We start from the raw sequence: 26,670 nt of genomic DNA, 5'->3' as shown, positions 1-26,670 counted from the left end.
GGGAACAATGTTTTAGTTACAAAATATTACGAGGTTACCGCAGTCTCACCGGGCCTCAGGCAAAAATGTGAAAAGACTGCACGAACCAACAAACGTCATCACCAGATAACCAGTTGTTTCAAGGTAGAACATGAAAGCAGAACAGACGATGATTTTCCGCGACCGGATCAACGGTGGTGAAACATCCAACTGAACGTGGGATAAAGGAGCGTCAAGGGAAAAGAAAACGATCTAATTTCACACTATAAATGACAGCAGAACAGACTTCTATTGTTTGCTGGTAAATAAAACTTAAATAAACAACTAACATTATATTGTAAGCATGTTTTTAAACAAAAGGTCAAGCAGTCAGAGAGTGTCAAGTGACACACTTCAGTCAGTGATCGCATCCGGAATGTAATTTCCAGCCAGAACTGATTAGTAAAACCACAATGTAAGCTATTTGAACACCAAAAAAATTTTCCAGCTAGCTAGCTCTCGATAAGCTAAATTCTCAGCAAGATTCTGTTTAATGTTAAAATTCCCAGCCAGCTCAACTTTAGTCTGCAGAGCGGATATTTTGCGGAGCGGATCCGACGGGTACTCCTGTTATAATAATGTATCTACTGTACTCAGGTGTGCGTTTATACCGGAGGGAAGGGGGGTGAAGGGTGAACCCAAAAGGAAAAGGTCGGGGATGCTGGTTGGAAATTTTGAATGGCTTGAGCTTTATTTGACCCCTAAATCAAAAGATACCACTTAGAACGAAATAACTCGATCACCAGCCGCTGTTCCAGAAATTTATTTATTTCTTATATTTTTTTGGCGTTCCGTGTTTTAGTAATCCTGCGTTTTAATACGCATTCCGGATTTTAGTAATTGTGTGTTCCGGGTTTTAGTTCCTGGTTTCAGTATTCCGGCGTCCCACCGTTCGTGTGGCCACTTGTACATTTCCTCAGCCCAGTCTCCTCTCTACAGACTTCATTTTATAGTCCGGGTATACCACAACGGGGCACAAACCGAGATGAGGACCAATTTGAAAAAGTAAATCGTTTGCTGTTTATAGGAAATCGAGGAGTTATCCAGTGGCCTAGAGAGGATATGAAGCAGCTACTATCGGGTGTACGTAGTCGTGGTTATAAACCGTACAGAAAGCTTGAAGTTAGAACCTAACATTTCAAGTGCCCATCCTCTCACAAGGTAAACACAGATTCCTTTTTATCAACAAAGAAAACATGATCACAGTCGCCCTAGTGTGATGCTTTAATTGGAGATGTCACAAGCCTAGTATCTAGTTTATTGAAAATTTCGTAGATCGAGTTGTTTCGAATTCCGAAACAATTTTTAAGAGGTTTAATTAATTAACTTTAAGCTACTTTTAGCTTAATTTTTTGTTTACCATCGATCGAGAGCGAATGAATTAAATAATTAGATGGAAATCACCATACCTGGAAGTCTTTGGTTTTTTTCTCAAGGGTATAAAAGTTCAAGGTTTTAAGCTGTGAAATAATGTTTATACTGTCGCTGGTAGCCCCAGATTTTAGTCTAAACTTGACTCGCGTCGATCTTTTTTATCGATCCGATCGTATGATCTCTTGGAAAGTGACATCACTTCATAAAGATAATTTTAAAAATTAATCTATAATATAGCTTATATGTCTAAAAAAAATTGCAATGGATTTGAGCTGTTACCCTGAATAAAGCCAGTTCTCAAAGGTTTAGATTTTTACCCATTATTTTGCCGGCCATATTGAATACCGTGTTTTAGGAACTTGGGAACTAAAGTAAGGCACGTGTCAAGTTTTCTCAATTTTGATTGGTTGCTTCAAAGGAGCTTCGGTTCTGGCGGTTTGCACGAACTGCGCAGTCCTCACTTCGCGATCGTTAGAGGTGAGGAAGAAGCTTCATCTCAATTTCGCGCCACTTCGGTCGACACACCGCGCATTGGCAATGGCGGCCGAAGCAAGTCCATTGAAGGTAAAAAGATTGTCCGATCTCTACTACTGGGCTATAATTTTTAGGTACTGAAGCACAAATACAAGTGTGAAAATGATATAGAAGTTAGGAATGAAGTATAAGTTTGTTCCCAGGGGAAGGATCGAAGAATAGTACTGATATCCATGCATCTACAGTAGTTGACAAGTTGCACGCGTTGTTCGGCGTGAGTTTATGCTTTCTCTCGAAATGATCGCTGGCATTCTTCAAGATATTCCAAATGACGGTTCCTTTGGCAAATAGAAGGCTTTTTGTTTTTGTAGGAGATAATGAGTAATGACCCAAACTCTACCAACAAAGATGCATTTGCTACCAAGAAGAAGAAACGAATGTCGGTGGAGAGAATATATCAAAAGAAGACTCAACTGGAACACATCCTGCTCCGGCCAGATACTTACATTGGTTCTGTGGAGCCAATCAAACAGAATATGTGGGTCTATGATGCAGAGATGGAGGCCATTGTCAGTAAGGAAATAACATTTGTGCCGGGTCTGTACAAGATCTTTGATGAAATATTAGGTAAGTGTGCACTTTTAAATACTGCCGCTGGAGAGTTCCAGAGTTTATATTTGTTGATGGAGAGAATGTTAATTGGTGTTAACTGGAAAGAGTGAAACTGCTTTTTTCCCTTGGGTGACCTACTCTGCACAGCAGATTTTGAAAAATTAAAGCAATAATATTTGATGTGTTTCTTTCCGAGGGGTATTGCCATTTGAAAAGGTCAGGGATGCTTGTCAGAAAATTTGAATTGAACCAATCTGGGGTAGCTTGAGCTTTATTTTACCACTAAAAGATACCACTTAAAATGGAAATGACTGTGGTTTTCTTATTGTTTCTTTGAGCGCACCCTAAAAGACACTTTGATGATTTTTATCCTGAACACAAATGAGTGGGACTTAGATCCTTGATTTACACCCCTAAGCGCAGACTTCCAGAAAAGTCCTTCATCTCATTTATTCTTGACCCACCAGACTGCCCACGGTTTCATCATTCACTTGGCCGCTTTGTGACTTTTGAATGGCCACTTTGCAGCCTAAAACCTGGCAGCTTGCTTCACTCACTTGGTTATTCTCTGTTGAAACTCATAATGTTGACTTGCATTTAGATCTTTCAGTGGCAAGTCTACTCTAAGCGAGACAATGAGCATACCTGGTGTTTTCATATGGGGCTTCCCCACCACCCCTCCCCCATTCCCTCCTGAGGTTTTCCTTGATTCTGAGTGGCAATGTGACCCCTTAATTCTGTTAATTAGATGGTTTAATTCATTTGCAGAAGTCTTATACAAAAGCACAAGGCTTGATTTCTTGAAAATTCTGGAAAACTCCTGGAATTTTATTTCATTAGTCAATGAAATGTGATAGTACAAGTATTTAAGGATGGGAGCATAAAATGAATGTAATGTGCTCTTGTCAGACTTAAAACATAGTAATGGTCTTATTTCTTAATTCTTGATTCATTAGTTAACGCAGCTGACAACAAGCAAAGGGATCCTTCCATGGGTTGCATTAAAGTCACAATTGATGCGTAAGTTAAGAGTTATTACATTTACATGAATTGGATTTGCTTTAGATCCATTAACACATACAATTTGTTGAATTGTACAATTTTTTCCCACAGGTCATATATGTATAAAAGTATAAGTGAACTGTTCATAATTTTTCAGTAGGGGTTGTTCAGAAAAAAAGACAATGTCCTAATGAATATTGTACCACATTTGTTTACCAATGACTGGCATTTGTTTAGTGCTGTTATTGTGCCATGAACTGAGAATGAGAGGTAGAATTGAGTCATCAAAGCAGAAGTGCTGAAAAATGGCAGAAATTACTTTGAGCTGCGTAAATAACAACTTCAAATATAACATACCGTAATTTTAACCTCTGATTAGCGCATGTATTTTTGGCAGGAAAGATTATTTTTATGGATTGAACATGATGACTTAATTATCTAGATTAACCTACAAAACCAAGGCTGTGGTCCAAGCAAAATTTTGAGGAGCCCAAAGGTTCCTAACCATAAAATGCTGGGTGCCCAGCACTTAAGCTTATATGAAAAAAAGTGAGTTTTTCCAGTCACCCAAAGTCAAAAGTTAGTCGCCTGTGGCACCCTGGTGCTTCTAGAGCACAGCCCTGAAAACAGTTAGAAACAGGGAACAAAATTCTGAGCTTGTAAATGAAAAGGTAAACAAAGGCTAACTGGGTAACAACTATTATACAATGTAGTTTAACCACCATGTATACTTAAATTTTAGTGAAAACAACACCATCAGTATTTGGAATGACGGACGTGGCATCCCAGTTGAAATGCACAAGGAACAAAAGGTGTTTGTGCCAACATTGATTTTTGGCCAACTTCTGACATCAAGCAACTACAACGACTCAGAAAAGAAAGTCACAGGAGGACGTAATGGTTATGGTGCAAAGCTATGCAACATTTTTAGCACAAAGTTTGTTGTGGAAACTTGCTCCTCTGACTCTGGAAAGAAGTTTAAGCAGGTAGGCTTACTCCGTAAAATGATCTTCAGCTACATTCCCACATCCTTTCTAAGGAAATGCTCTACATAATATATGTTCAACAAATTCCTTTAGAGTAATCAACATTGGCATGATAGATCACGTGTACTGAAGGCATCCAGCGTTGAGTGTCGATCAATACCCATGATTGACACTTGATCTACATGTATACTTGGTTGACGCTTGATCGACTGTCATTTGAGAGTTGACTGATTTTTGTAGACACATGATCGAGTGTCAATCAATACATATGACTCACTAGACATTGGACCAACTGTCGATCGAACGACTATCAGATGTTGATTGAGATGTCGATCATGGTTAATTCTGATTTAGAAATTCAATAAAATATTGTTTGTTTGTTTATCTGTTAACTGCAGTATTTAAACCAAGGCTGTTGTACACCGACCATTCATTTCTTTGCAGTTAACATAGTTTATATCTTTTTGCGGGGTTGCAGACCTGGACAAACAACATGGGAAAAGCAGCAGAGCCAATTATCAAGGATTTTAGTGGGAAGGATTTCACCTGTATTACATTCAAACCTGATTTAGCCAAGTTCAAGATGGAGACCCTTGACAGTGACACTGTCGCACTTTTGACAAGGAGGGCGTACGATGTGGCTGGCTCTGTCAGAGGAATTGGAGTGTATCTCAATGGAAAGAAATTACCTGTATGTTCCATGAAAGGCTTTGTTCAGTTTCTACAAGTTATTGTTAATAGAAAGGGATGGTTTTTGTTTTCCTTTACATCTCATTCTCAGCATTCCTTGATTATCAAAATACTATATTTAGAATAGTGAAAAATAAATTTAGTCTACACGTAGACAACTTAGGCTGTGTTTTATTGAGACCAACATTTCAACCCTAGCCTTTTTTGTTTTGGTAAAACACTTTTTTAAAGGCATTTTAGTTGAAACAATAAGGTTGACTGTAGGGGTATGTTCTTCTACATGTATGGCACGATATTTTACAATGTAAATGCATCGTTTCTAACAGGGGTTGACCTATCAGCTTCAAACTTGGCATAATAACTCAATATTGCATTGTTAAGTTTTTTCTTACACATAGATCTGTATGTGATTGTTTTCCTCCAACAGATTAAGTCATTCAAAGATTATGTGGGGCTTTATCTGAAAGGCAGAGAGGACGATGAAGGAGAATTAGGGCTGGACTCGGAGAATTCAAAGAAACCTTCTGTTGTACATGAAGTAGTGAACAAGCGCTGGGAAGTCTGTGTCACAACTAGCACGAAGGGCTTCCAGCAAGCTAGCTTTGTCAACAGCATAGCTACATTTAAGGTACACTATGTGTTTGTTAAACACCAAGGAGGCAGCATGGATGAGCAGTTTGGGAATTGGTCAATTATATGTGGTACAGTTCTTGTAACTGTATAATGACAGATTTTTTAAAACATATACAGGCTTGAAGCCATACAGTTGTAGCCATCCTGTGACCTCTCACTGTTTAGAGAAAAAGGTTTCTTTCAGATGTTGCTATAAAAAATGTTGGCTTGAGTCAGCCCTTTAGCACATTAAAACATTTACCGGAAATGTAAAAAAAGCTTTTTATATTCGGTAATCAAACAGTTTCATTAATGGTCAATTTTACAGGACCGTCATTAAGTTTTGATTCACCTGCAGCCTTGATCTTCATACCGTGACACCTGAAACAAATTTGTTACTTTATGGGTTAACTGTTTTGAATTACAACCAAGTTCACCTGTAATAACAAGCATACTCAGCCATAACAGGTGCTATGGGTTACAGCCCTGAATTGATTATGTACACGTATGTTAACATCATTGATAATTGCACCCCTTATCTCTGATTTTCTATTTGAGTCCAGTAGTCCAGTAGTTTTTAATTTGTTACTAATACTGGTTGGTAAACATTTAATATTTAAATTTGGGTAGTTCCTTTTTTCTGTTCCTCTCACCCTGATATCCTTCTGTAGGGAGGAACGCATGTCAATTATGTGACAGACCAAATTGCAGAAAAACTCATGGCAGCAGTGAAAAAGAAGAACAAGGGAGGTGTAGAAGTCAAGCCGTTTCAGATCAAGAACCATTTGTGGGTTTTTATCAACTGTCTAATAGAAAACCCAGCATTTGACTCACAAACAAAGGAGAACATGACACTCAGAGCTAAAGCGTTTGGATCAACTTGTGAATTTAGTGACAAGTTTATTAAACAGGTTTGTAATTTATTTATGTTAGGATAACAATGTCTTAAATTGAATGGTCTTTGAAACATGTTAAAAATTTAGGTAACTGTTTTTCTTAACTTGATAAAAGTTTTATGGATACAGGATTTGAAGCCATAACTTTCTTGATACCTTAGGACCATCTTAAGTTATCAAGCCTTGTAACACAGCATGCCAGATTTTTTCACTCACTCTCCTCGATATTTCTTGTTGGCTTGTTTTTGTCAAGTTGATAGTGCTCAGGATTTAATAGTGATCAAACAACATGACTGTTCATTGTATGAAACTTTGTCTGTGTCTTTTCTGGCAGGTTACTCAGTGTGGTGTTGTTGAACATATCATGAATTGGGTAAAGTTTAAAGCGCAGGTATTTATCATAACTTGCTGTACATTTTCAACTAACCTAATCTTACCCCAAGGAACAGACACAGAGTAAAATATGGGCCAGTTAGTAGCTCTTGCAAGGTCTCACATGATTGGCCAGATGCCCTTTAAGAGAACAACAGACCAAACAACAGAAACAATGCCCTATCCCCAAAACAATCACAGCTGCTAACAAGCAGAAGAATTACAAGCTTGCCAGAGCTGCTACACCTCTGTCTCACATGAATGGCTTGATACCCTTTAAGAGGACAATAGAACAAACAACAGAAACAATGCCCCTATCCCCAAAACACTAATAGCTGCTACACTATGATGACAAGTACAATTGCAAGCTTACAAGAGCTGCTGCACTTCTGTAAAATGTTAGTGTTGCTGCCTTTATTGCCTGGGTAAGCATGAGTATTATCATGAAAAAACTTGGATTTGTAGTAGGGCGGATAACTGGGTATCAAATATTACGTTGCATGATTTGTCGGATCATGTGTACTAAAGGCATCCGCAGTCGAGAGTTGACCAAATTTTCCATTGATTGATATGAGTTGGTCAATACTCGGCCGACTGTTGATCGAGTATCGATCGGGATGTCAATCGAGTATTGATCGAGATGTCGATTGAGGGTATCGATCCGCACTTGACTGCAGATGCCTTTAGTACATATGATCTGATTTGTTATCAAACATTTGAAGTTTGGCAGACTGCAATGCAAATTTTTACATCCAAACTGAAGAAACACAGGAAGTATTATGTCATGAAGTTTTAAAATATTTTCAATAACTATTATACAAGTACAGGCAAAATTGCAAAGAAGATTTCCTTTGTTCAGGGAACTTGTGATTTGAAGTTTTATCCATACTTGCTGACAATATTTTGAGAACTCTACAAAACAGCACCGACTGTTTTTATAGTAAGCATTATGATCTGCCAAGCTTTAAATGATCGACAATGAATCATACAACATTTTATACTCAGTTAGTAGACACAAATCTCCATAATTTGCTGATAGAACATGATCACACATGTATGCATAGACCCTTTGCATCAATGACACCTAAATTTGAATAACAATACACATCGTAAGCCTTACATCCATGTGAAAAATCCTTGGTCTGGAGACATAAATACAAGACTAAGGATGTATACAGTATTGCCGTTCAAATTTAGGGTCTATTTCATTGGGGAAAATTAGTCTTAACTTTTAATTTGAAAATTCTTGAAACTGTAGATTTTGAACTGCAATCCCTTCAATGTACCCTTGTTTTCTGACCAATAGTCAATTCAGCTGCACCTAAACAGACTCTTTGTAGCTTGGGTTACACGATCTGCCTTGCATTAAGAAATTTAAATTACCTGGACATGTATAATATAGGCTATGGCTTTACAAACAGTACCAGAAGTGAAATGAAAATATTAAAGTTTATTTACTATAGTAAAATAGCCATGATAACTGTGAATTGTATACTGAAAATTGAAAGGAGGAGTATGGAAATGTTTCTGGTGAGCATCAGGATTATCTGTAAGCATTACAGATTACATCATGATTTTAATAAAATTTTATTGTGTCTACATTCTATTCCAGACTCAACTCAACAAGAAATGCCAAAAGAGCAAACACAGTAAAATTCGTGGCATTCCTAAACTTGATGATGCTAATGATGCAGGTGGTAGGAATTCCAAGCAGTGTACACTTATTCTGACTGAGGGAGACTCGGCCAAAACGCTGGCTGTCAGTGGCTTGAGTGTTGTGGGTAGAGACCAGTATGGAGTGTTTCCACTGCGTGGCAAGCTGTTGAATGTCAGGGATGCATCGCACAAGCAGGTATTCTAAACACATAATAACGTATCTCTATGATACAATGAGAAAATGATATATAAAGGAGCAGGCCCCTAGGAATGGTAAGATTTGGCATACAGTTGAATTTGGTCACAAGAACCACCCTGGGTCAAATTAAATGACGTTACAGACAAAAAGTACATTGTACATGTACAGTACTGCTCAAAAGTAAGTTACCACCTTCTCGCAAGACGAGAATCTCGTCTCGCGAGAGCTTTAAAAAGCTGTAAGTACGGCTGCCTGAACTTCTCGCGAGATTTTAATAGCATATTGTAAAGCAAACAATGCAGCAACAACGCAGCAAAACTTTGCGCGATCTGACGAAGCTTCGCTTGCGAGCGCCGGCGCCAGATTTCCAATGTTTACCACGTTCATAAAAGATGTAACTCCAGAAATTTTCGACCCACTTGGCTTGAGAATGGTATCTGTGAATATATACGTTGCAAATTTTTGAGTTTTCAATCGAAAACATAATTTTTTTTTGTATTCTCAACTTCCACGGTGTCCAGACCTGTACGCTGAAATTGCTTCTTTTGCTGAGCGATCCCAGCGGCTTCTGTCGCCACGCGAATGCCGCGATTAATGAAGTCATCATCTTCACTTCAGTAGAAAGGTGCTGGATACATGAAAGAAAGGTTAACAGTGTCATGTTTAAAAGCAAACACAGACTGTTCAGGACCGTTCTTGGCCTTCGAGCGGTTCACAATTTTCATAACCGTGATTTGATCGCTGATCGACGCGCGTTGCTAACTTTGCAGTGAAGCACATTCTGTGACACAGCTTATCTCGCAGCATTTGCTATTAAAAACTCTTATAAAGCTATTTCGTTTTTGAAACGCTTCTCTTTGTTTGTAGGGTTCTCCGAAAGCCTTTTTATCGATCGATGTACATGCAGTGAGTTCAACATCATCACAACTAATTTGAGCAAAAAATTGTAATCTTTCCATCAATCGCTCAACAGACTTTGACTCTCTTGGTAAGCGCGTTTAACAAGGAAATTAAGATCAACATAACTTTCAGTATTCAAAGTGACATCTTCTGCGTTCCATTTCACGTTCCAATTCTTTGAACAATTCTACCACGTGCGTTTGTTATTTTAGCGAAGGACGCGTGCACAAAGTCACGTTTTCGCTTTGTTATGTAATCAAAAATTCACTTCTTTTCCTGCTCCGGTGGTTAATATTTCGATTTTTAAGATTGTTTACATTCAATTTTATGGATGAAAACAATGGTTTTACGATTCAAACGTGGGTTCAAAGGACATGCACACTTACTACGATTATCAGTTGAGTAAGGCACGAGGGAAGTTTGGTTACGAAGTTTTGGCCTCAAAGTTATGGTGTTGTCACGGGCAACTTACCTCGTTTCCATTGGTAGCAATATCAATAGCTGTTGGTCGCCTGTCGCATCGCCTACAATTTCGCGCGCTTTCCTGCCAATTGACATCAAAGGCTGACAAGTTGCCAACGGATACGGAGCCAGTTGCTCGTGACAACAATGCGATTTTTACGTTAAAACTTGGTGACCAAACTTTCACCCCACCTTACTCAACTGATAATTGTAGTATGCAAATTCACTGTTACGGACTAAAAATAATCCCTAAACTATTGACACTTTACTCATCGATCACTCAAGCACTTTCACCAACGTCTTAATTTGAGAATAAACAACAGTATTTCCAGTCAGTTTCTTCATTTGCGATGATAGTATTGGGTCTTACGAAGCAAGTTTCCACTTAAAAGCTATCTTTCATATTTATGCAAAGTCAACACGCTGCAATGAAATAATTAAAGCGACCGCCGAACTCGAGTTTTGGCGAACGTCTTTGATGTTCGTTTTTCATCACTTTCATTTAAGTTTTTCGCTTGTAAGTTACAGTTGGCTCCCTTGAAGTGGCGTGTAAAACAAGAGCCCACAAAACCAGATGCTCTCGCGGGGTAAACTTCACCACGTCGCGAGAAATTAATCGTTTTCTCGCGAGCTAACTGCTTGTAATTTATTCCAAAATATACGTGTGGGTGAATTGCATCAGCAACCAGCAAGTTCACCCGTAACATCAAGGGTCTGTCTAGCATAGTCCAGCCGTACGTCACAGGTGTTACAGGTTATTTCCCTTAATGATAGCCCCCTATATATATCTTAATTGATCACTTCCAATGGGGCTTCTCAGGGCCAATGTCAGCAAACTTTGAAACAAACACTGGAAATGAACTACATGTAACCTGGTCGGAATCCCAGCTGGAATGAGGCATGCCAGTTGACTATTTACAAAGAGTGACTAGTATGCAAAAAAAGTTTTCCCATAGCCCGGGGCTAGTAGATTCTGTTCTTCACTTGCTGACTGACAAGTGAAGCTTGTTGGGGTAACATTTGACAAAATTAATTCATTTTGTAGTTATACCAGAAAAGATGGAAAACTGATTTATATGGTCATGTACACATTCTTACAGTACAGGCCACAGGGATTGCAGCAATGTTGCACATATAAAAGGTGCACAATATCGGTAGCTCACTGTGCATGATTTAGGCCCATGATCATTAACGTGAGAGTAAATTTTACACATAGTGATGCACAAAAACAACAGAGCATGTCCTGTAAAAACTTTGCTTACCTCAAGCTGGACTCAGTATAATTTTGAAATTTGATGTTTTGTGTTTTTGTGTGTGATTACAGATTCTTGAAAATGCCGAGATCAACAATCTTATCAAGATCGTAGGTCTCCAATACAACAAAAAGTATACATCTGAAGAAGACCTTAAAAGCTTGAGATATGGCCATATCATGATCATGACAGACCAGGATCAAGATGGTTCTCACATCAAGGGGCTTCTGATCAACTTCATACACAGTAACTGGCCTGACTTGACACGCTTGCCGTTCTTGGAGGAGTTTATTACTCCTATTGTTAAGGTGAGTGATCTGGGCTACAATGATAATTATTACTGATCTTAATGCGAAGCTTACAAATTAAAAGAATTCTCATGTAGATAGGCCTTTCTTTAATAGTGTATGTTACTTTTTGATAAATGAATTTTAAGTCAAAGTTTCTATTTTAACCATGTGTCAAGCTAAGTGTACCAAAGTCTTCAAGACAATAATGCCTTTCCTTTGTTTTAGACAAATGTGAAACCCAAAGTCTCCAGCAGTGTTAAGTCTTTGTTTCAATAATCAATTGTTATGTTTTCTCATACATTACTTATTGATTCATTTCAAACTAAGGTCAGCAAAGGCAAAGAAGAAAAGGCTTTCTATAGCATTCCAGAATATGAGGAGTGGAAAAACAGCACAGAAAATGCTAAATCCTGGAAAGTAAAGTACTATAAAGGGTTGGGCACAAGCACTCCTAAGGAGGCTAAAGAATACTTTGCCGACATGAGACGGCATGAGATTCAGTTCCATCACGAAGGTGCTGCGTGTGATGAGGCAATACTCATGGTATGTACAAGTAACACTAAATTAATAATGGATGAACTTAGGATGATATACATGTATAGCGTCTTTGTACATGAGCTACTTGTACTTAGATTTTCTAAGAACAGATAAGATAACAAATACCGGTACTTAGTCAGCTGGTAGGTGTACCAAAACTTTGATGAGAATAGGTTAAACGATAAGTGACAAAAATGTCTTTGGTTGGGGACATCAAATTGGCAATGTTTTAATATTATTTACATGTAAGTGCATGTTTCTGTTGCCTGCAGATGAGAATTGGTTGATTACAAAAAGAACTGCTTATAGAAGTTTTTTAAAAAGTGCCATATGGTTTTTGATTGTAGGCATTCAGTAAAAAGAAAGTCAATGACAGAAAAGACTGGCTTAACCGTGCTATGGAAGATCGCAAATGGAGAAAGCAGCAGGGCTTGCCAGAGGTAATTGAGTAAGAGTATCTGTAGCATTGAATGTAATTCAGGTCAGTCACATCATTTTTTTAAAAACAATCAGTGACAGGTAATGCTGTTTTGTGTTCCTTCCCAGATGGTTTTAAACATATTGTGGGTTGAATGAAACTGTTTTTTATGGATTTTTTGACAGGTTTACCTATATGAAAAAGATACAAAGACAGTTTCTTACTCAGACTTTGTCAACAAAGAACTGGTTTTGTTCTCAAATGCAGACAATGAGCGATCAATTCCTTGTCTGGTGGATGGTAAGTAATATGGAGCTTATATTATGCATGACACCTTGTAAAAAATGGAATGTTTTACCTTCAAATTTTGCAACTATCTAGATCTGTTCAGTCTGCCTGTAGCTCTTGCTCAGGCTAAATATGTAATAACAGCATTCAATTCCAAATGGAAAAAAAAAATTAGCTGGAGTATGGCTGCCATATTGCATGACATCGACGTTGTGTGTATGTGCCCACAAGCAATACCACTAGTCATTTTTACCATGAGAAAAATCATTCACGGGTCCCTATGACTATGGGTCTCTGCTTGGCCACCTTTCAGGTTCTGGAGCCCTGCCATCATATACAAAATACATGTTGGGAAGAGTGGACACTGTAAGAGTAGTTTCTTACTTAGGGCACAGTTATCATGATTTGTAACCTAATGAGCCAGTTTTCTTCCAGTATATTAGAGTTATTCTCAGTCAAAGTCATCCTTCTTTTTGGAATTGCATCATACAAATATGATCTGTTTTATCACCTCAGGCTTAAAGCCTGGCCAAAGGAAAGTCCTATTCACGTGTCTAAAGAGAAATGACAAGAGAGAGGTCAAAGTCGCTCAACTGGCAGGATCTGTGGCTGAACTGTCTGCGTACCACCACGGCGAGGTAATTTTGTATGGACAATTACCTTCCAGTTAATTATTACAACAGCATTTTTTGTTATCTTATTAAGAAACATCAGAGACTAATGTATGTGTCAAAGTTCAAAACTTCATCTTGACCAGAATAAGAATAATTTTTTATTGACAGTTTTGGTGGGCAACACAGACATGAAAATGTCAGGGAAACTTGAAGAGTTTGAAAGTGGTATTCTGTGTCAGGAAATAATCTATTAGAATTTGAACACAAAATTCTGGATTTTGGATTTAGGATTTTTACCTAAGTTGATGGAACGATACTTGTACTTAAAATTAGTAGGTTAATAGCTCAAATTGGAACATTTGCAACAAATCAACAAATTTTGTGAACCATGTATAACAATTATTTAACACTTATCAGCACCTTGTATTGGTATTCTATCATCAAATTATCACAGAGTGAAATCCAATTATTCAAACCACATAACAGAGCTCGATGTTGCAACGGCTGGGGTCGCCAGTGCAACCAAATTTTTTTTTCACTTTTCACTGAAGTACTTTTGCTGGCAACTAAACCTGAAACCGTAGGGGCTAGGTGGCCCCAAGGTTTTTTCTCGAAAGTTGAGCCATGCACAGGGGAATTTGGCTTGCAAAATCAAGGGTAAATAAATCTCCTGACTTTATGCTCATGGCACAAAATTGCTTCAAATGATTGCAAGGTTTGGAATATTGAGGGTTTGAAAAATTGGCATTTCACTGGATCTACACTCAAGTCATGGAATTCTGAATATGTTTTCTCTTGTCCCTCATTTAGCAAAGTCTGATGGGAACAATCATCAACTTAGCACAGAATTTTGTCGGCAGCAATAACGTAAACCTACTTCAGCCAGTTGGCCAGTTTGGCACTCGTATACATGGAGGAAAGGATGCTGCTAGTCCTCGTTACATTTTCACTATGCTGAGCCCTTTGACCAAGCTCCTCTTTCCTGCGCATGACATGCCGAGCCTTACCTACTTATTTGATGACAACCAGCCTGTTGAACCAGAATGGTATTGCCCCATTCTTCCCACGGTTTTGATAAATGGGGCTGAAGGTATTGGTACTGGGTACAGTACTAAGGTGCCTAACTTTGATGTGCGGCAGGTTGTCAGTAATCTGAAGAAAATGATCAATGGAGAGGAACCAGAAGCAATGGTGTGAATTTTACAACCTTAATTAGTCATAATTATATATTATTAAAGCATTGGGACCAATGTGTACTAAAGGAATCCGTGGTCGAGTGCCGATTGATACTCACGATCGACACTCCATCAACACCTCGGTTGACACGCAAGCGACGCTCCATTGACATTTAGATTGACAGTCAATTGAGAGTTGACTAATTTTCAATCGATGCATATGAGTCAATCCTCACTCAGCCGAGTATCAACTGACTGTTGATTGAGTATTGACCAGGTAGTGATTGGGATGTCCATCAAGTATCGATCAAGATGTCAATTGAGAGTATGGATCAACTGCGGATGCCTTTAGTCCTCATGATCCAAGCATTGTAGGAGCAGGTGAGCCATTCATCTAATAATGTAGACAAAGAGTGCAAAATCAGCCACCTACTCCAACAGTAAAGCAACTTATTCAAACTTTGTGACAGCCCTGTCATGGTTTTGCTCTATAGGATGCTGTGGCATGTCAGATTGGTCTTTCTCAGTTAAAAATTAATGTTTCTTGGCATGAATTACACAAGCAGGGATACTGCATTAATTTTGGTCGAGGTACATGCATGTCATCATTTTAGCATTTCCAGGAAAAAGAACACCAAGTCTTAAGACCTGAACACACAGTGACACACTGCATGTAACACCATTAGCACCATTTATCACTTCTGTGTTTACCCCTTAAGTTTTTGCCCACAATGTTGAAGAATGGGATTGTACTTTACCATGTCTGCGGTAGACACTGGATGCAGTTTAGGCGTTGCACACAATATGTTGTGCAGTGTTGCACTATATGTCTGGGTCTTTTGACATGTGATCAGTGTTGGGTAGTCAATTGAGCACAGACAGAATTGTCTCCTAACTCAAGGTACATTGCCTTTGTGAAGTTTGCTTCAAAAATGCAGGGGTGCCACAGCAACTTCCTAATTTTCTTTCTTTCTATTTTTTTAAATCCACCTTTAGGTACCTTCTTACAAGAATTTCACAGGCACTATTTCCCAAATTGATACCCACAAATTCCTTGTGCAAGGTAATGTGGAAGTGACTGACAACAAAACTGTGGAAATCACTGAATTGCCAGTTGGTACCTGGACCCAAGTCTACAAAGAGAATGTGTTGGAACCAATGCTTCATGGTACAGAGAAAATTCCTCCAATCCTCACGTAAGTTAAAAGGAAATACTTGTGTATTTATTTATTTATTTATTTATTTATTTATTTAGAGATTCCCTTCACTTTTTGCTGAGGAAGAGACTCATAACTGCTCAATCTCCTATTGTGCATGCTTGAACTATGCCAGCATGTTGCATGTTTTGTGCTTTGTCTTACAAAAGTTTTGCACACCATTAAATCTGTAGTTATTTTTTCGGCAAATTACTGGAATTCCTACTTTTCCACCACTCCTTTCTTAGAGAAACAGAAATTTTGAAAAGTTCCATGAAGTACTGAGTGACAAAGAAAAAGAATTAAACTAACATTGGCTTCAAGACCACGCTCTCAAGTGCGTGCTTCGCAAACTGAAACAAATTGAAGGGGTGAGTGTAAAACCATGCTAAGTGACGATTTGGGTGAAAAAAAAAATTTTTGCGAAAGGGCTTGAATTTTTGCATGCGGTCTTCAATGTAATAGAAAAACGTGGTCCTGTATTTTTGTCGCTGGTTTTTGCTTCGTTTATAAAGACGCCGCTAGGAAAACCGAGTGGTTTTTCTGCATACGCAATATCTCGAAAACGAAGCGAAGCTTAGCGGAAAAACTACGGGACATTGTTAAACATACCTAAACAAAACTGTATGGGAAATTTGGAGCGTTTTCGACAAAGTTCACTTTTGATTAAAATACCTAGCGCCCTTTTCCCGCCGAGGTCTTCAAATAAACGAAGCCGGGCCTTTGTTATGATAAACAGAGCCGACCCTTTGTTATAATAGCCAAGCCAAGCCTTTGTTATAAGTCGAAGTCTCGCCTCGGTTTATTATAACAAAGGATCGGCCCGCCGCGACCGCAAGGACTTTGATTTTACTTAGAAACCAGCAAAATGTCAATTTCACGCAACTTATATAAGTTCAAATTTATTGATTTCAGGTCAAAAGTGGTTAAAACGTTGACTCATGTTAACGCGCGACGGCAAGGATGTTGATTTCTCTTAGAGAGCAGCAAAATGTCAATTTCACGCAACGTAAAAGCTCATAAATGTCGATTTCAGGTCAAAAAAGGTTTAAATGTTGATTTCATGTTAACCCGTGACGGGGAGGTTGTTGATTTCACTTAGAAAACAGCAAAATGTTGATTTCACGCAACGTATAAGCTCAAAAATGTTGATTTCAGGTCTAAATAGGTCAAAATGCTGAATTCACGTTAACGCGTGACGGCAAGGATGTTGATTTCACTTAGAAAACAGCAAAATGTTAATTTCACGCAGCATATGAGCTCAAAAATGTTGATTTCAGGTCTAAATAGGTCAAAATGCTGATTTCACGTTAGCGCTTGATGGCAAGGATGTTGATTTCGCTTAGAAAACAGCAAAATGTTGATTTAACGCAGCGTATAAGCTCAAAAATGTTGATTTCAGGTCTAAATAGGTCAAAATGCTGATTTCACGTTAACGCGTGACGGCAAGGATGTTGATTTCACTTAGAAAACAGCAAAATGTTAATTTCACGCAGCGTATAAGCTCAAAAATGTTGATTTCAGGTCTAAATAGGTCAAAATGCTGATTTCACGTTAGCGCTTGATGGCAAGGATGTTGATTTCACTTAGAAAACAGAAAAATGTTGATTTAACGCAGCGTATAAGCCCAAAAATGTCGATTTCAGGTCTAAATAGGTAAAAATGTTGATTTCACGTAACGCGTGACGGCAAGGATGTTGATTTCACTTAGAAAACAGCAAAATGTTAATTTCACGCAACGTATAAGCTCAAAAATGTTGATTTCAGGTTTAAATAGGTAAAATATGGCGGCCGGAAAATAGTGTTAACATCTGGAACTTACTTTGGTTATCTGGGACAATGACTATCTGCACTGAACAAATAAACATCAAATAAGCACTTTTCCAAATACAGCAACGTCTTAAATGGCTAAAAATCACGAGATAAATACATATTTTTCGACCAACGCGATCGTAGCTTTATGTCACGCACCGCCTAACAGTTTAACAAATTAACCCTTCTGCGCAACGTACGGGTCTCCATACATCCGCATGTCCGCTGATCCCAGAAGTTCAAAACACTACAAATCATGCCGATATGAAATAAAATCAAAGCAACCTGGATCACAGATCTATGTTACAATCGATCGCTACTTGTTGGCCATTATTATCTTTAAATGAAAAAAGCCGAAACAATCTAGTACCAGTTCGAGAAACGCGAGCAGAACGTGATCGCAATGCATGCCGGGAAGGCTCTTTACACCTCGTGCGCGGGAAAACATGGCGGTCGATACAAGACAAATTTTATCACTCAAAAACCAGTTCTCGCTTTCCAAACTTTGACACTAGCAACGCTTGGCAAATGGGCCACAACTCACGAGAGGGTATTTTTCTTGGGCAAGAACTGCTCTTGGACTTTGCTGCCTGGCTCGATCTGACTTTGAACGCCGATAACACGATTACGGTATATCAGCTACCTTCGAAGTTTCAGAACACATTTTGATTCTTTAAAACGTGCTGATGACTTACGGGTTTATTGAGGCTTTATGATGCCTCTCAACCACCAGGCAGGCACACAAGGTACTTTAACACAATGCTTAAGATATTAGTTGACAGAGCTCTAATGCGGCACATCTCTTTTTAGTTCGATGGTATTTCGTTTGCCGCTCGATCAATTCACGTGTTGTGCTCACGTCACAATAGCCGATGTAAACAATCTGTTCCCAGATTTCCGCTCTATATATGCTGTGAGATTTGATTTTGACTTCATACACTATAAACAGTCTGCCTGTTTGCTGTTCAACAAATAAACTCCTAAAGACATGGCTAGGAAAAGCCAAGTATTTTTGCATACGTTATAACTCGAAAACGAAGCAAAAACCAGAGACAAAAATACAGGGCCGCGTTTTTCTATTACATTGAAGACCACATGCAAAAATTCAAGCCCTTTCGCGAAAATTTTTTTTTTCACCCAAATCGTCACTTAGCATGGTTTTGCACTCACCCCTTCAATTGTTATGGAATAATATTAATAATAGCTAACAAGCTCAATAACCTACCTATCAATCCTCACATCATGCTCCATTGACAGTGAATAGCTTGTTATAAAGGTGAATTCATGTACAGCAGTAGTTTTAGGAACTGTACAAGCAGCACTTGTTATTGTCATCTTTCAGTGATTACAAAGAATACCACACAGATGTAACAGTTAAGTTTATACTGAGCATGACAGAGGACAAGTTAGCTGAGGCAGAGCAGGCAGGATTGCACAAGAAATTTAAACTTGAAACCACAATTTCCACCAGTAACATGGTGAGTTACCTAGAAAATAAATATTGATGTAATATATCAAACACGAGAGACAGTGTTTTATTGGAATATCCAAACAGCGGGAAGAGAGTTGACAATACGGCGTGCAGCAGAGTATTTTTGACGAAATTCAAGGTGATTGGATAGCTGATGAAGCAATGTCTCGAGTGTTTAATATATCTTCTCAATCCAAACAAAAACTAAGAAGTAAATGGAGAAGTAAAATCGTCAAAATCTATGCTTATTAAGACTGTATATCGCACTATCCAAACCTCCTTCACCGTTATGATTTTCTTTGTTTTAACTTGATGAATTATTAATGAGTTTGAGGAAATGTCATTCTAACAAGAAATAGACCTTTTTAGCTTGGACGGTTTGTTGTCCCATTTCAGACAATGTGATGATACTCTTGCAAGTTCTTGCTTTAAAATTTTCAAACAGTTGCGTGTATGTGAATGAATAATTTTTAGATGGATAGAAAAACAACTCTCTAGAGAATATCATGTGGTCTGTAATGATAAACAATTGGCCCAAACAAAAAATGTCTGTTACAAAGTCTGCTCGAGTCTTCTTGCAGTTTGTGTGTACTTTAAGATGACAGTGATGTTGTGGTGGTGAGAGTGCTGACCTTGCACTGCAACGGTTTAAGTCCTGGATGCACCCTGAGTTTATTTTTGGTTCTTACCCTGACTTTGAGTGTTTTTCTTTGACTTTTCCTACTTTTTCATTTGTTGGCCTGTTTTTATAATCCAATGGTTTTAGTGAGAGAACAACTGGTAAATATTTTTCAGGGAGGAAAACCAGCATTGAATTATCATCCAATCAAATCATGTGTCTTAAAAGCCACCTGTTCCTAGTGCCAAGACCCCACCATGTGAGAGAAAGGGGCTTTTCTGGGGTCTCATTTGGTTAGGGCAGTGGTTGCAACCATTTAGAATTTTTAGCAGTACTTGTCAAATGAATATTTCAAGTGAACTTTTCAATTTTGTATGAACTTTTACTCTGAGATGCTGATTTTTTTTCATTTTTCTTGTTTTGCTCTTTCCATGTTCTCTATGGCAGTAAAATTACCATGAATTGTTTCACATGCTTCTGTTCAGGTTTTGTTTGATGCTTTGGGTTGCCTGCGCAAGTATGAGTCCCCACTAGACGTACTCAAAGAGTTTTTTGAGCTTCGTTTAGAAAGGTATGCTATTCGCAAGGCATGGCTGGAAGGAATGTTGACTGCAGAATCATCCAAGCTGAACAGTCAAGCACGCTTCATCTTGGAAAAGATTGAAGGACAGATCGTTATTGGTAAGGGCTTTACTTGGAACTCACAACAAATATATGTTGTACAGGTCACGCTTAGCAAATCACTGAGCTCCTAATTATGCGCATGTTACCTAATTATTTCTAGATTTTGTAACGCTTCATGGTTGCCCCTATTGTCAGAAAACATTACTGAATAGTTCCCTTGTTGGGTTGTGAGGAAATAACAACAACAACAACAACAAAAACAATGATATCGTTTTGTAAAATCCAATTTGGTGGTACACTGAAAATTCAAAGCCCAAAGACCAAATTGGTTAATAGTTGTATTCAATTTCTTTTCAGTGCTAAAAACTTGTTTTTTCTGTATTCAAAAAAAAATGTAAATTGGGTTTATGCAGTATGTGATAGGGATAATATCTCTTTTAGTCAGTTGTACCTGAAATTTTTTTCTTTTTTTTTTCTCAGAAAACCGATCCAAACGTGATATCATCACAACCCTGGTACAGCGAGGATACCCCTCGGATCCGATCAAGGCCTGGAAAGAACTCCAGAAATCAAATGCTCCTGAAGACGGAGATGTAGACGATGCCTCCAGTGTAGCGAGTTCTGCCTCTAGTGCTGGTGGCCCTGACTTCACCTATCTGTTGTCCATGTCAATGCTGTCTCTTTCCCGAGAAAAGAAGGAAGAACTCTTGAAAGAACGAGATAATAAGGTTAGAGGAAGAAAAGCTTAAGCCAATTAGAATCGTATTCCCAAGAGCTAAAGTCCCCCTCGAGCAACGTTCGGAAAATGTGACTATCAACCGCTGGTCAAGATAGACTTGATAGCTCTAGGTATGAGATTGAGATAAAGCTTAAAAGATGTTGGGTTTGCAATGAAAGTAGGTGCGTGGAGGATGCCAGCAATGAGCCTTCCTCCTCTATAACACAGAAAGAGCAACACACCATATCCCCAGAGCGGCCATTAGCAAGTGCCTAGCAACTCTAAGTTTACTAAAAGAGACTCCTCAGGGGAGACAATCTTGACAAGCTAGAACATTCCTATCCTGGACACAGAGCATTATACAGCAGAACATCCCCACTTGGACGTTAAAGCCATACCTCTCAATATTTTATTCAACAAAGTTATAAGGCAGCTAACTGAATGTACTCCCCACAGTAATAAAATGCCATGTTGTAATTTAGATGGAGGAGCTGGAGATATTACGGGGAAAGTCCCCTCAGGACCTTTGGTTAGAAGATCTGGATGCCTTCCTGGAAGAACTTGAGGTGTGTTTATTCAAAAATATGTGCAGTTAAGACTTGGCCAAGATCAAACTATATCCATTGACACAAATGGAAAGTTCCTACTGAGAGTCTGACAAATTTCACCATTTCGCAGGTTATGCTTTGTTTCTGTAGGTAACATGACATCTGTAACAGTTGTATATGCTTAAAATTGTAAAGGCTTTGTTGCCTTCACAAACATATCAGACAATCGCATTTGGAACACTTTCATCCGAGTTCTTTGGGACTGTTGTTTTAAAGGACATGTGAATCTTCAATTTATTTGTCTTACTTTGCTTTTTTCAATTTTCACTTGTTTCCAGCGAGTTGAACAACAGGAGAAGGACGATCAAGAGTTGTGTGTGAAACCCAAAGGTGGCCGTTCACAACAGCAGAAGAAGAAACCTGCAAAACCTGTAAAGAAAGCTGAAGACAAACCTAAGACTCAGACAAAGAAGCCAGCCTTGGATGCTGAAGGAAAACAGAAGAAGGCTGATGGTAAGAGCAAGGAGGCAGCAGCTAAGATAGCAGAGAGGAACGACGACTTGTGGGAATTTGAGGGAGAGGAAGATGCTGCACCGCCTGTCAAGTCATTGGCAGATAGACTGGCGCAGCGTCAGAAAGTGCTCAGCTCATCATCGTCATCCAGTAGTGGTACTGAGTCTACAAGTCGCTCTGCAGCAAGATCTAAGAAACAAACTACACTGGAGATGTTTAGTACAAAGAAGAAAGCAGCTGACAAGGCAAAGAAGGCAGATAGTGATGATGATTTTATTATGCAGTTTAGTGATGAAGAGGATGGGCCACCACCTGTGAAAAGGACGGCTAGATCTACTGCTCCTAAGGTTTGTGCAGCTTTTTGATAAGAGGCTAACAAGCAAAATACAAGTTAACGGTTTTGATACTGTGAAAATTCCTTTCATTGGGCATCCAGGAAACTCCTTACAATGCATGTACCTCCTCCCCAAACTGTACGAATATAAGCCCAGTGACGTATATTCAACCAGTTCCGATTATTGTCTGTGTCTTTTTTTGGTCATTACAATACTCCCTAAACTTGTCACGATCCGCATTTGGCAAAAATAATGTATTACTTAAGGTGCGCTCATTTGAGATGATCACATCTGGATTAAAGAAGAGAGATCCAAGATCACTCGCAACAGTGCATCAACTGATGAATGCAATTTTGGACAAGGACTGATCGGTTTCTTTCGTGTACCATGATTTGAGTGATCTTAGATCATAAATGATGTCCCAGATCATCCTAAAGGAACGTATCCTAAATTTTCCTATGCAGTATTCCTGTATGAACCCAAACTGTTTCCGACACAAATTTCCGTGGAAATATCAATCCGGTCACTGTGAATTGCAAACTCCTTCCTAAAGAATACTTGCCCGAAAAATAAAGCCAACAGAAAACCCTTTGGGACTTTATGATCCTATCAGAACGCATACAAAATAAAATTTTTGTACCATAAATTTTACTGATGGAGAGAGAGTTCATCCTTTTGCTCATTTGTTGTTAATATTGAAGGTCTACGCACTTAGTTCTGATGAGGATGATGACATAACCGTTACATCAGTGAAAAGCGGAAAGCAGTCTGAGACAGCAAGTGTGGAGAGTGACACAGAGTCAGACAAGAGTGATGTACTTGCCACACGAGCCCTGATTCAAAAGCTGTCTCCTGCTAAACCAGCAAAGACTGTTCAATCAAGGGTGAGGGACATGTTTTCACTAACACTTATAAAAAGGAATGAAGGGAAGATAGAGTTATGTTATTTTCCAAGCCAGGCCAAGGCTGGCAGCTAACTCCAATTTTGATGTGACCGGACATGTTGTTATCTTTAATTTAGGTCACTGATTTCCAAAGCATGATTAAGAGAAACCTAGAATTTTTTTTTTCTTTTTGAAATGTGTTCAGCAGGGTTATAAAGTATCAGGCAAGTATCAGGCAACTGCACATTCTGGTCTCGAAAGTCTGACTGAACCCACAATATTTGCCCCGAAGTTACAACTGTTCTCCAATTGATCAGCAACTGCTAGCACCATGATGAGACAAGTTGTTGATTGGTTTTAAATAATAACTGAAACTTTACAAGTGACTTAACGAAGATTTGCAAAAGCGACACTTGTTCCTTTGACTGTAATTGGGACATCTTATGTCCTTGACAGGGCTGTGCTCCAGAAGCGCCTGGGTGCCACAGGTGACTAGCTTTTGCCTTTGGGCGACTGGAAAAACTTACCAGGATTTCATGGTTAGGACATTTTGGGACTCCTTATAATTTTTCTTAGACCACAGTCTTGCTTGAGAGCATACCATTATCTCAGTCATATAAATGTTCAAATGGGTCCCTTGCACTTGTTGAGAAATATTCCAACAATTTAAAACACTAATGATGAGTAGTATAGGGGGTGCTTGTAAGATTCTGATTGGTTACATCTCAGAAGCGCTCCTTATACTACTATGATGGTGGCCTGGATCATCCCAGATGTGAATTCAGTTTGTAACCTAACAGGCAAAAGAGCCTTCAGAAGATGCTGCACCAGGTAAATCTACCAAGAAACAACCAGCTAAAGCCAAGAGTACTGCAGCGGCGACAAAGAAACCCACCGCAACAAAGAAACCAGCTTCATCTAAAGGCTCCACGGAAGAGGAGAGCTCTGATGCAAACTTGCCAAAGAAACAGGCAGCAAAGAAAGGAAAGCGAGGCAAGGCAACAATTCTTGATAGCAGCAGCGAAGGATCTGATTCAGAAATGATTTCTGCCAAAAAACCCGCAGCTGCTAAAGGCAAAACCTTTAAGGTAAGGAGGAAAAATACCCACATTGCCATTACCCAGTCTGTGTTTTTGCACGGGTTCGTTGAGTTGGTCTAAGTCTTAGTGTGGCTTCTGAATAGGTTTCAGGAAAACCAGTCTAAAAGGTTCCCATTATTAGCACAAGATTACTTATAAAGGGAGGGAGTCATTTTTGTTGCCCGTGTGTTCATCCTTTATGTGGCTTCTAAATTTTCTTCTCTAATAGTAATTTAAGTTTGTAGAGTAATACACGATGGCTAATCATGAGCTACTCTTCTCCCTTACACAGGCTAAAAAGTCACCACCGAAAAAGTCAAAACCAAGCTTAGAAAGCTCCAGTGATGAGGAGCCTGTTGTTAGCCGGGCTCCCCGTGCCGGTAGAGCCAGAGCTCCTGTGAAGTATTTTGATAATGACAGTGATAGTGATGACAAGGAAAATGAAAACACACGGGATTGGTCAGGTTCTGATGATGACTTTGATGACGAGGAATAGACCTCAGCAGTGTTGAATGCATGTCCTCAAATGGTTGTGGTTTGTAAATAGTACACTTATTCACTTCCAGCCATTGAAATAATGTTGGGTTTAAGTAATAAAATGGCATGAAAATTTAACATACTGTCTGGACGTAATTTTTTTACTTAACTTTCTGCTCTCCATTCCATTTTGTGTCCCAGCTAATAAAACTGCTGGAATTGACTGACTTCTCCCAGGTTAGTTGAATTAATTACCTGTGGGGAGAATCCTATATGAAGAGTTTAGGGGTATAAATCAAGAATTCTGTTCTCAATCAGGGTGTTCATGACGAAACGCCACTATTTTTTGCTGTCAAAGTATCTTTTAGGGTGCATTTGAAGAAATAATAATTAAAAAAACGCTCTTTTTACATTTTTAGGCTTGATTTCTGCTGGTCTCTATAGTCTGCTGTATTAACGCAAGCTCCTCTCCTGAGCAGCAGAAGCCTATTCCGTTTTACCTGGTATCTTTTAGGGATCAAATTAAGACTGAGCCATGGCCAGATTGGTTTCCTTTAGGGTTTCAAATTTTCCAACGAGCATCCCTAACCTTTTCATATGGGAGTCACCCCCAGGATTAATTACCGTCTAAGAACTCTTGTAAGCGACTGCAACTATGTATACCCGCTAGGCATAGCCTAGGTGAACTATTTCTATGTCTTGTAATGTCCACCCTCTGTACAGTAGCAGGGTTTCAAAGAAACAACTCTTGAAACGATACTAAAATTATGTACCTTTTGAATTCCACCGTAAGCTACATTCCTAAAAATGCTAAAACTTCACTAAGTTAAGTCCAGTGTGTTATGAGTATTCTCAAGAAACGATCAAGGGTAAGGCTGTTAATCCCCCTTATTATATGGCTAGCTCCGTGAGCGGGCAAGATGAATCAAATCCTGCGCTGTGATTGGCCACCCGAGCAGGCAAGATGGAGCTATCTTGCCCGCTCGGGACTACCCTCCGTGTCCCGCAAGAAAAATTTCCCCGAAAGCCATATAGTAAATCCTTTATTGACCAAGCTTGTTCGGTCAAGATGGCTTGTTATTGGCCTCGTTCTTTTTTTGCGAGTTTATGGATCGAGACGGAGTCGAGGTCGATAAACACGCAAAAAAAGAACTTGGCCAATATCCAGCCATCTTGACCTCACACTTGGTCAATAACCCATATATATAATCCTTCAGTCCTAAGGTAACTCAGGGCTCTAGATATTTTCAGATCACTTCCCGGATAACCTGCGATCAGGCGTCTTTTGTTTGGGGGTGGGGGAAGTGTGGGGGAATAAGGGAGGGAGGGTATGATCGCAGGTTACTCCTGGGATGAATGACAGCCCAAGGGGCTTCACGCGCAGTTTCTTCCTCCACGAAAACATCCACGCAACTTGCGTGGTAACTTCCAAGGAACAACTGGGGTCATAAAACTAGTTCAGGTGAAACTCGGGGAAAATCATTTTCTCTTGTTGAAACGCAAAGTTTTAATTTTTAAAAATAAAATGCTTTTCGCAAAGCAAAGTAACAGAGTTCTCGGGCTTCC

At 39.0% G+C, this 26,670-nt stretch overlaps 1 protein-coding gene across 2 annotated transcripts; it reads left to right on the top strand.

Moving 5' to 3' along the window:
* Positions 1–959: 959 nt before the first annotated feature.
* Positions 960–26,670, top strand: LOC145470431 (DNA topoisomerase 2-alpha-like). Of its 2 annotated transcripts, none has more exons than XM_081454235.1 (24): positions 960–1,179; positions 2,238–2,493; positions 3,435–3,498; positions 4,223–4,466; positions 4,945–5,157; positions 5,584–5,784; positions 6,440–6,679; positions 6,999–7,055; positions 8,649–8,888; positions 11,578–11,814; positions 12,124–12,339; positions 12,681–12,773; positions 12,937–13,051; positions 13,556–13,677; positions 14,464–14,844; positions 15,825–16,024; positions 19,179–19,314; positions 20,412–20,607; positions 21,031–21,278; positions 21,751–21,834; positions 22,155–22,676; positions 23,366–23,548; positions 24,349–24,636; positions 24,920–26,670. In XM_081454235.1, the coding sequence occupies exons 2-24, from the start codon at positions 2,244–2,246 to the stop codon at positions 25,121–25,123; spliced, it is 4,734 nt and encodes a 1,577-aa protein (XP_081310361.1). In that variant the 5' UTR covers positions 960–1,179; positions 2,238–2,243; the 3' UTR covers positions 25,124–26,670. The 2 variants fall into 2 exon arrangements, with proteins under 2 accessions (XP_081310361.1, XP_081310360.1); XM_081454234.1 differs by lacking the exon at positions 960–1,179 and adding an exon at positions 1,204–1,956.

Source organism: Orbicella franksi, chromosome 15 (genome assembly GCF_964199315.1).
Source record: "Orbicella franksi chromosome 15, jaOrbFran1.1, whole genome shotgun sequence".
Taxonomy (NCBI): Eukaryota; Metazoa; Cnidaria; class Anthozoa; order Scleractinia; family Merulinidae; genus Orbicella; species Orbicella franksi.
Note: the sequence above shows the minus strand (reverse complement) of the source record. Positions and strands in the feature narration are given on the sequence as shown.